This window comes from Pholcus phalangioides, unplaced genomic scaffold (genome assembly GCF_987345545.1).
Source record: "Pholcus phalangioides strain wild (caught in Gottingen) unplaced genomic scaffold, Ppha-v1.0 ptg000015l_1, whole genome shotgun sequence".
NCBI lineage: Eukaryota > Metazoa > Arthropoda > Arachnida > Araneae > Pholcidae > Pholcus > Pholcus phalangioides.
Genome location: NW_028301608.1, coordinates 48362971 through 48371271, shown reverse-complemented (window position 1 = coordinate 48371271; position 8301 = coordinate 48362971). Strand labels below are relative to the sequence as shown.

The following is an 8301-nucleotide window of genomic DNA, read 5'->3' as shown; positions in this document are numbered from 1 at the left end:
TTCACCTTCTGCTTCCCAGTCAGGGAATGGTCATTGCAGCCGACAGCCCTGCATAATTCTATTGGAATAGGAATATCCTCTGCTGCTCCGGTGTTTGTTTTGCAGGGCAAGATAGAAAGTCTTGTTTCTTGTTCAAGAGTTTTATAGAAAGCAATGGCATTCATTTGGTCGAGTCAAATTTGCCGAGGTTTGTATTGTTTGAAGTATTCATCTCTCTTTTCATTTTAAATTCAAACACATTGGCGGGTATATTTCTCCGAAAGTTCAATTACCAAGGTTAAGATCCGTGGCAGCGAATATTTATAGTCATTTGGTTTGGCTTTTCCATCGATGAGGTTTTCATCTTGGTTCTTTATTTAGCATGCATGAGGTTCCCATAAGCTTTCCAAATAAAATTATATTGTATTGCTTAAAATTGTTTGGAGATCATTGCCTTTCGCCAGCCCTCTCGGGGGGGGGGGGGGGGAAATTCTATTATTTAATTTTTTACAACCCAAAATGTACTTATAGAGAGGCCTGAGAAAAATTCAGGGAACAGCTCTGGTATAAGGTCCAGCTCTTGGCGATTTTTGGTGACTTTTTTTTATGGCGCCAAACACATCAGACGGCCCACAGAAGCAGTCTGATGCTATGGTCGCAGAATAAAAAATCACCAGCATGGAAACAACATAAAGTATTGAGACTATTTTAAATAAATAGCAGTCTTTCGTGTTGTATAAATAATACATATTCTGGGTATGAAAGAATAAAACCCGGACTCCCTTTTAAATAATAAACCGATCAGGGTATAAAAGTCTCAGTTCTGTTGATAAAAACAGTTGTATAATTAAATATTCTCTGTATAAAAAAATAAAAACCCCCACTCTTTTAAACAATAAACCGATAATGGTATGCAAATAAAAGTAATTAAAGGTACAACATGATGAAATAATATCCAATCCGCCTACTAGCTGTATAGGTATACCATACACACACAGATGGGAAGGAAGAAGAATAGCATCAACAATTTTTCGAATTCAAACTGCTGTGGGAAAAAAAAAAAGCTATGGGGTATCATCATTTAGAAGAAATCAGAGAGGAGGCTTTTATAGAAAGCAGCAACTACTATTTCACCAAACACCAACTCTGGCCATATCGCTATATTGCAATTTACTGCCATTAGTGAGATGGGTTGAAGTGAAGGCGCTGTCTATCGGTGGTCGCCTCGAGTTCGTTAGGGAAAATATCTTATCGATATCCTTCCTTGGGTTCGAACCCGGGACCCTGACGACAACCTTCACGATGGTAGACGAGCATCTTACCACCATGCCACTCGGACACAGAAAGCAGCAACTAGCATCACCTGGATAAAAAAGATCTAGAACAGGTATGGCAATCCATCACTATCATGTTGGTGTTGACTACTATTGGGAAAAAAAGTCACCAACCTGGCGTGGACCTTATGCCAAAGCTGTTCCATTTGCCGCCCTGCAGTAAATACATCTTTGATACCACCTAAGATCTCAGCCTATTCAGAAGCATATTAACAGGATAGATTAGCGGGCTATAGTCCAGGGCTGCAGTTTCAGAAAGACTACAGATTTAAGGAATGGGTGGTCAAGAAACAAAGTAGAATGCGAGATCTTCACATAACCATGAATCTGCTTCATTATCATTTATAAACATTTTATGCTGAAACTATATCTGTACGTGTCATTTTAGCCCAAATACAGAAGAGCTTAAGGAGCACCAAGGCTTTGGTCCCAGTTATTTTACAGCGAACGAGTCCATCTCCTCAGCTGCTAGCAAGTCAACAGGTATCAACGGGAAAGAATAGTTGTGCTCAGACAGCACATGCAGGTATAACAATACTTCTGTGTATAATACTCATCAATATATTTTAAAATTTTTCGTGTTAGTATTTAGACCTATTTAAAATGTCATGCAATTAGTATCAGGTATTAGTTTTTAGGTTGTGAAATACACCTGATATGGTTAAGTCAAAGTATTTTGCAAAGTTTACATGCAAGTAATACTTTTTTTAATTATGTATAATTCCTGCCATTTCTTTTTATTTTGAAGCTCACAACCACACACCAATCTGGACTGCTGAGCGAGTTCTTTCTGCTGGCTTATTGGGTATCCTGCCAGCAGCTTTTGCCTTTCCCAACACTGCACTTGATTATGTGGCTGCAGTTGCACTGACTGCTCATGTTCATTGGTATGTCATGTTTTTTTAAGAAAGTATTTGATAAATAAAAAGTACTTTTCATTGTAAGTTTTGGGTTCATACATTTTTTTCAGATAACGTCTAAACTTATACTTATATTTTAACATGTTTGCTACCAAGCTCTCAGAGGGGAAATTGTCTATCACACACCAGATGGTTTTTATTTTAATATGACACCAATCTATTTATCACTTAATTTAATACAAACCGGAAAATCATCAAACATAATGTGTTTAACATTTGACTCTGGATTTATATAATAGAATCGGGACATTACGTGTGTGTGTGTGCAATGCAGGTAGGGATTGTTAGATAATTCATTCAGTCATATTCATTACTATTAAACCAAACATGCACCTCATACACATCTCTCTGCAGAATTTACAACGAATCAGTGCATGTCGGAACATTTTGTGTGAGTGTATGTATATGCGTAGTCTTATCATATGTATGTTGTCAACTTTTTTGCTTGTTTCGTGTACTTGATAGTGCTGCATTTTGAAGTAAAGATGGTAAATGCTTGAATATGCATGTTATGTCAGTATCGTGTTGTAGGACTGCCTATTCTCTGCACAGAGACTTTTTTAAATGGGAGACCAGAGAGAGAGAGAGAGCTCGCACTTGCACCTCAAATTTGGAAAACCACAGAAAACCAAATTCAGCTGGCTATACTGTGCTGCCAACGAGGTTCAAACCTGGATCCTCACGATGAGTCCAGCACAATGCCCACACAACCACATAGCTGCAATCATATTCATTGCAAATTATTTCAATCTGTCTACAAGGTGTCTGTTTTGTCTTATTTTCATTAGATGATGATAAACAAATATCCTGTAGATATTTTTTCTGCAGATGTATAATTCCACATGACTACAAATGGTAAAGCAAAATAAAAATTCAGTTTCTACATAATATGTCAGTAAAAAATCTTAGAAATGTAAGCTTGTTCAATCATATTTTTTTTATTCCTTAAATAATTTATTATTTACTGAAACATGATTTTAAATTTTTATTCTCCAGGGGTATTGAAGCCATAGTTGTTGATTACATTCGTCCATCAGTGGTTGGTCCTGCACTGGCAAAAGTTGCATTAGCCGGCGTGTATTTTCTTTCAATTTTAACATTAGGTGGCTTGTTTTATTTCAACTACAGTGATGTAGGGCTTATGCAAGCAATTCGAATGCTTTGGAAGTTGTGAGTAACCCAATTTTGTGAAAATAATTCACAGTGCACAAAAAGGTGTTGATTTATAGTCCAGAGCTATGAATTTATAGTTTTATGGTGATTAGATTTCAATTTCTTTTTTACATAGTCAATAAAAAACAGTTATGTTCCACACTCATTAGCATCTTGTTTTCATTATATATAGGCCTATACTTGAGGAAGAGTTAGTTCATATATTTTTGTTATTAGTTCACACAGTTCATAACATTTCTTTCTTAATTACAACTTCCTTTCTTAAACAATTCATTGTTTTCTTTTATGTAATAAAGACTAGTATCTATAAGTTTTTGCAATTATATTTTATTCATAAGCAAGAACCTCTAACTTCAAATTTTTCACAATTAACTGAAAACTGAACTAACTCCCTCGAAAGCAAATAACTTGTAACCCACACAAATAACAATGATTTGAAATTTTTTCTATCTCAAAAGTATTATGCATCATATTTTGAAATGATCATGCAAGAAACATACAAAAAAAAGACTAATTTACTTCAAAACTGTTTACAAGCTAAGAAGTTAGGCTAGCTAAGTTGGAAGACATTGAAATAAATAATGTTCTGGCATCACATTAATTGCTTTTGCATGTGATAACTTAAGTTGATGAGAAAAAAAAAATTTATAACCTCTATTTTTCAGGGTTTAAGCTAGATAAAAAATTCCTTTAACAAAAAATTGAAAATAAGAAAAGTTTTAGCAAAAAGCTAAAATGTTAATAATTGATGGATGGATGTCTACTCGTTTCATACCTCTTGTGCACATTTTTGCGAAAGTGGCTACTACTTCTTTCGCACTGTAAGATTTTCTTTCGCATTTTGCTATAAATGCCACTGTAGCTTCAACCCTGCTCTATTAAGGGTTGTCAAATTTTTCTCTTCGGGTAGATTCTATTCTATCCATTCTCCTCCCTCCGGGCTGGTTTTTAGCCTAAAAAACCAGTGTTTTTTGGGAAAAACTGTTTTTGAAGAAAATGTGTTGCTTTCAGGTTAAAATTTTATTTTAAGGTTAGTTTATGTGTTCCAAAAATTGCTGCATAGTGCAATGTTTAGAATATATATATTTAGAAGTATTTTTAAAAGATTTTTTTTTTTTTTGCGAACAAAAATGTGATAAATAATTTCTTGGAATCACAGACACTTTTTATAATTCTTCTGACTAATTTTTTTAGTCTTTACTTTCTGATTTTTTTATGTAAGTAGTAAGCCTTTTTTTAAGTAATTAGATGCGAGATTAACATATTAAAATGTTACAAGAAACTGCAAACAGAAAATGTCATAATGAACTTAGATATGTAATATACCTGATATGTTATATGTAATAAACATATCCAAAGAAATTGCTTATTTGTAATACACAATAATTTTTCACACACACAAATCCTTTTATAAATAAATTGAAGCCTCTATGAAGAAGTTAACCAATATATATATACTGAATTTTTATTCAAAAAATATTTACATGTTTGCATTACTTTTTTATAAATTTTATACAGGCACATAGGGACTTTCATAACTGAAACATTAAAAGACAAAAATAATGTCTCATAACAGAAAGAAAATGACTGTGGGATCCTTGAATTAAACATTGGTGACTAACACCTTCAAGTGGAACATGACAAAAAGTCGTTTTTCTTCGAAAATAAGACCTAACCAGAAAATGAGCCTGAGCTTGATTTTTCAAGATGCTCATAATATAAGTCCAACCCCGGAAATTGGGCTGTTAAAATTGTCAGCCAGATGAAGGCATTCTGTAAGTCTGTTACTATACATGACAGGTTGTTTTGTATAAAGTGATATTAATATACAATAATGTTATTGGCATTTGTATTTAATGATAATTCAAGTTATTCTGTAGTTTTAAGTTCCCAAAAATGGCCAATTTGGACAAGTGGAAAATTCCTCCAGAATAATGAATCCTCAAAATGACTGCTATCTCATTTTAACCAGATGATTTTTTATTATTACTGCTTTTGAAATATTTCTTAATTTTTTAATAAAGCAGAGATATTCTTCAACAGTAAGAAATTCAAGGTAAAAAGAAGCACTTGACTTTAGCTCCTGAAAGTTTGGGTTCGATTTAAAATAAAAAAAACTATGGTTCTGGTTACATAGCTAAAGGTTTTATTTTTGACGGATCAGGACAATTTTAGATATATTTTCTACAGGGTTTGAAAAATTATGAGAAAAAAAAATTCAAGCACCATCCTGATTTCTCAGAATTTTCATTATCCAAATTCATTTATTTTACCTCAAACAATCTTCTTGCTACAGTTCTGCATACAACTCAAGCTTCAAATGCAATTATGCAGAAGTGGGTGTGTTTGTGTGTGAACAATTATTCCCTTATTGTATGGTCAGTTTTATTAATCAAATACATAGTTTAACATGCACCAAAAATTCATATTTAGACAATATAAGATGTACACGTAAAGGATGTATGTGCATGTTTAAATTAGATATTTTGAAGTTGTGGGGGGAAAATTAAATTCAGTTTTTCCCATTTTGCCCAAAAAATTTAGTTTTTTTCCCCAAAAAATGGGTTTTTTAGAAATAACCCTCCCGGGTTTTTTACAACTCTGGCTCTATTTATGTTTTGGCTTAAATGCAAACACTTTCTCCTTCCTGTTATAACCCTGAATGTTATTAAATTTTCCTGGTTGTATAGACCTACTTTTTTTTTAATCAGGCAAATTAAAATAATTTTTCAAAGATTTTTTTCTATTGTGTAATGAAAATGTTTCCATGTCAAATTAATACAATCTTTCACATACTATAAATTAGTTTATGAAACTTTTTGTTCAATCACTAGATTTCATCTGAATTTTTTTTCTCATTGCCTCTCCTCTCAAGGCAACAAATAGGATCCTATATTCTATGCATATTATTCATCACTCTTCAGGGGGATGGATAGATCCATACATGGAAAATAGATCCTTTTTAATTTTCAGATCATGTCGTTTATTTTTAATCCTACATATCAGATCTGTAGGAAAATAAAGCATAGGGGAAAGTTACATTTTAAATCTAGCATCTTCTAGATGCTATTCATTTTGCTTTCTGAAAGTAGCGGTTGGTTGCAAAACCAGATCAGTAAAGAAATCAGTTTCAAAAGCAGGTAGATCAAGATGCCTGTAAGCATAGATTCCCATAGTTTTTTTTTTCCAACCGAGCACAACTCAGGTCTATCACCATCTATGAGCGATTTTCTACCTAGTGAGTTGTGCTGGAAGTGTAACTGTGTGTGTGTAGTATTGTTTGATTTTTCAGTGCTGCCATCTATATTTCAGAAGTGAAGTGAGTGATGTGCTATGATTGAATTATCATTTGTACTGTTTGTTAGTCTGTTGCGAGACTTTTTTTAAAGGGGAGATTGGCTTGCATTCGCGCCTTGAAGTTGGAAACCACAGAAAACTTCAGCTGACCACCACTGTGGTGACGGTGGAGTTCGAACCCGGGACCTCGCGACGCGAGTCTGTCACTATGACCACTCGACCACCACAGTGGCTAATTCCCATAGTTTGGTTGCAAATTGCAAAACCTAATAGATCCAAAAGAAAAAAATTCTCTGAAAGCAATATTTATGCAAAACTAAAATTTCGTCAATATTTATGCGAAAAGATCTATGTCTATCCAATACCAATTTGTAAAAAAAATTTCTACAAATAATTCAATTTTTTTTTTTCTCGAGAAATTTGTCAAAAATGATCTATCAGATTTTGAAATTAGATGACTTGTATAACAGTGGGAGCTCACATGAATATTTATATATCAAATGAGGTTATTTGAAACCAAAAAAAAAAAAAAAGACTGACTCATTTCATAAACTAAATTTACTGCGAATACAGTTTTTACAACAATAAATATTTTAACAAAGAAAATGATTTGCACTTACACTTCAAAATTAAAATTCAAAAATGAGGGACTTCCTTAATTACTACAAATTAATAAATTTCATCACTGAGACCAATAATGATAAGTACACTGATCACATCAATATTCAAAGAAGCTGTGCAGCCAACATGAAAAGAAATTTGTTCCCACAATTAGCAAATAACATCACAGAGAATCAAGGCAAATCAGGTTATAAAAAACATTTAACATCTAAGCACAAGTTGATTTTTTTTGTCTCTAGATGAACATTTGTACACTTCAATTACTTAACATTACTTCCAGTGCAAATTATTGTAGAGCACACACGTATAAGATCCTTATCTAAGGTTTCAGTGATTGTAAATTTATTCCCTCAAATGCTAAGGTATCCAGATGTCATTTACTAGATATATACTGTTCATGAGTATGCTACTAATTATAGTGGCAGATTTAACTGAATATTTTAAAGAGATTTCTCAGCTCAAATTATTGACAGTTCATGGGATTGCTAATGAAGGAACGTCACTCCGATTTCCATCATGGGCATACAAAATTTCTCTGTAGACAAAGCTTTAAATATGCACATGAATATAGATTGAAAGATCATGAATGAGACATTATTTGGGGACAACTTATGCTGTGCGTCACTAATGTTTGGGTGATGCAAGGAAATTCCTTTTAATAAAAACCCATAGGAGTGGATTAATGATCGATACCATCATAGGGATAGAACCTAGACCATGATATAAGTCATGGGCAAGTACTGGTGGAAATTATCAATTTCATTCTTGGAATGAGTCAACCAAGCATCTTCGTTTGTCATACATCTAATTGCTAGAGTTACGTTACACAATTGTAATGTTTCGTATAATATGTTAAACACATCTACCATATTTTTTCACCATCAAAATTTTTTCTTAGTAGTCCGGAAAGAGTGCAGTCTTTTAAAACATTGTCCTAATTAGACTTTTGTAACATGTCTGTTGCACTCTCAATAGAT

At 33.2% G+C, this 8301-nt stretch overlaps 1 protein-coding gene across 1 annotated transcript; it reads left to right on the top strand.

The window, feature by feature from the left end:
• Positions 1 to 24: 24 nt before the first annotated feature.
• On the top strand, positions 25 to 3547 carry SdhD (succinate dehydrogenase, subunit D). The gene is made up of 4 exons (XM_089243656.1): positions 25 to 187; positions 1702 to 1839; positions 2062 to 2200; positions 3230 to 3547. Exons 1-4 carry the CDS (start codon positions 154 to 156, stop codon positions 3405 to 3407), a joined length of 489 nt encoding a protein of 162 aa, XP_089099782.1. The 5' UTR covers positions 25 to 153; the 3' UTR covers positions 3408 to 3547.
• Positions 3548 to 8301: the final 4754 nt, after the last annotated feature.

Excerpts from the sequence above, each read along its gene's own strand:
- SdhD (XM_089243656.1), top strand. The coding sequence starts at position 154 with ATGGCATTCATTTGGTCGAGTCAAATTTGCCGAG. Across the intron at positions 188-1,701 it reads GTCGAGTCAAATTTGCCGAG|CCCAAATACAGAAGAGCTTA; the intron begins GTTTGTATTGTT and ends GTGTCATTTTAG. Across the intron at positions 1,840-2,061 it reads TGCTCAGACAGCACATGCAG|CTCACAACCACACACCAATC; the intron begins GTATAACAATAC and ends TTTATTTTGAAG.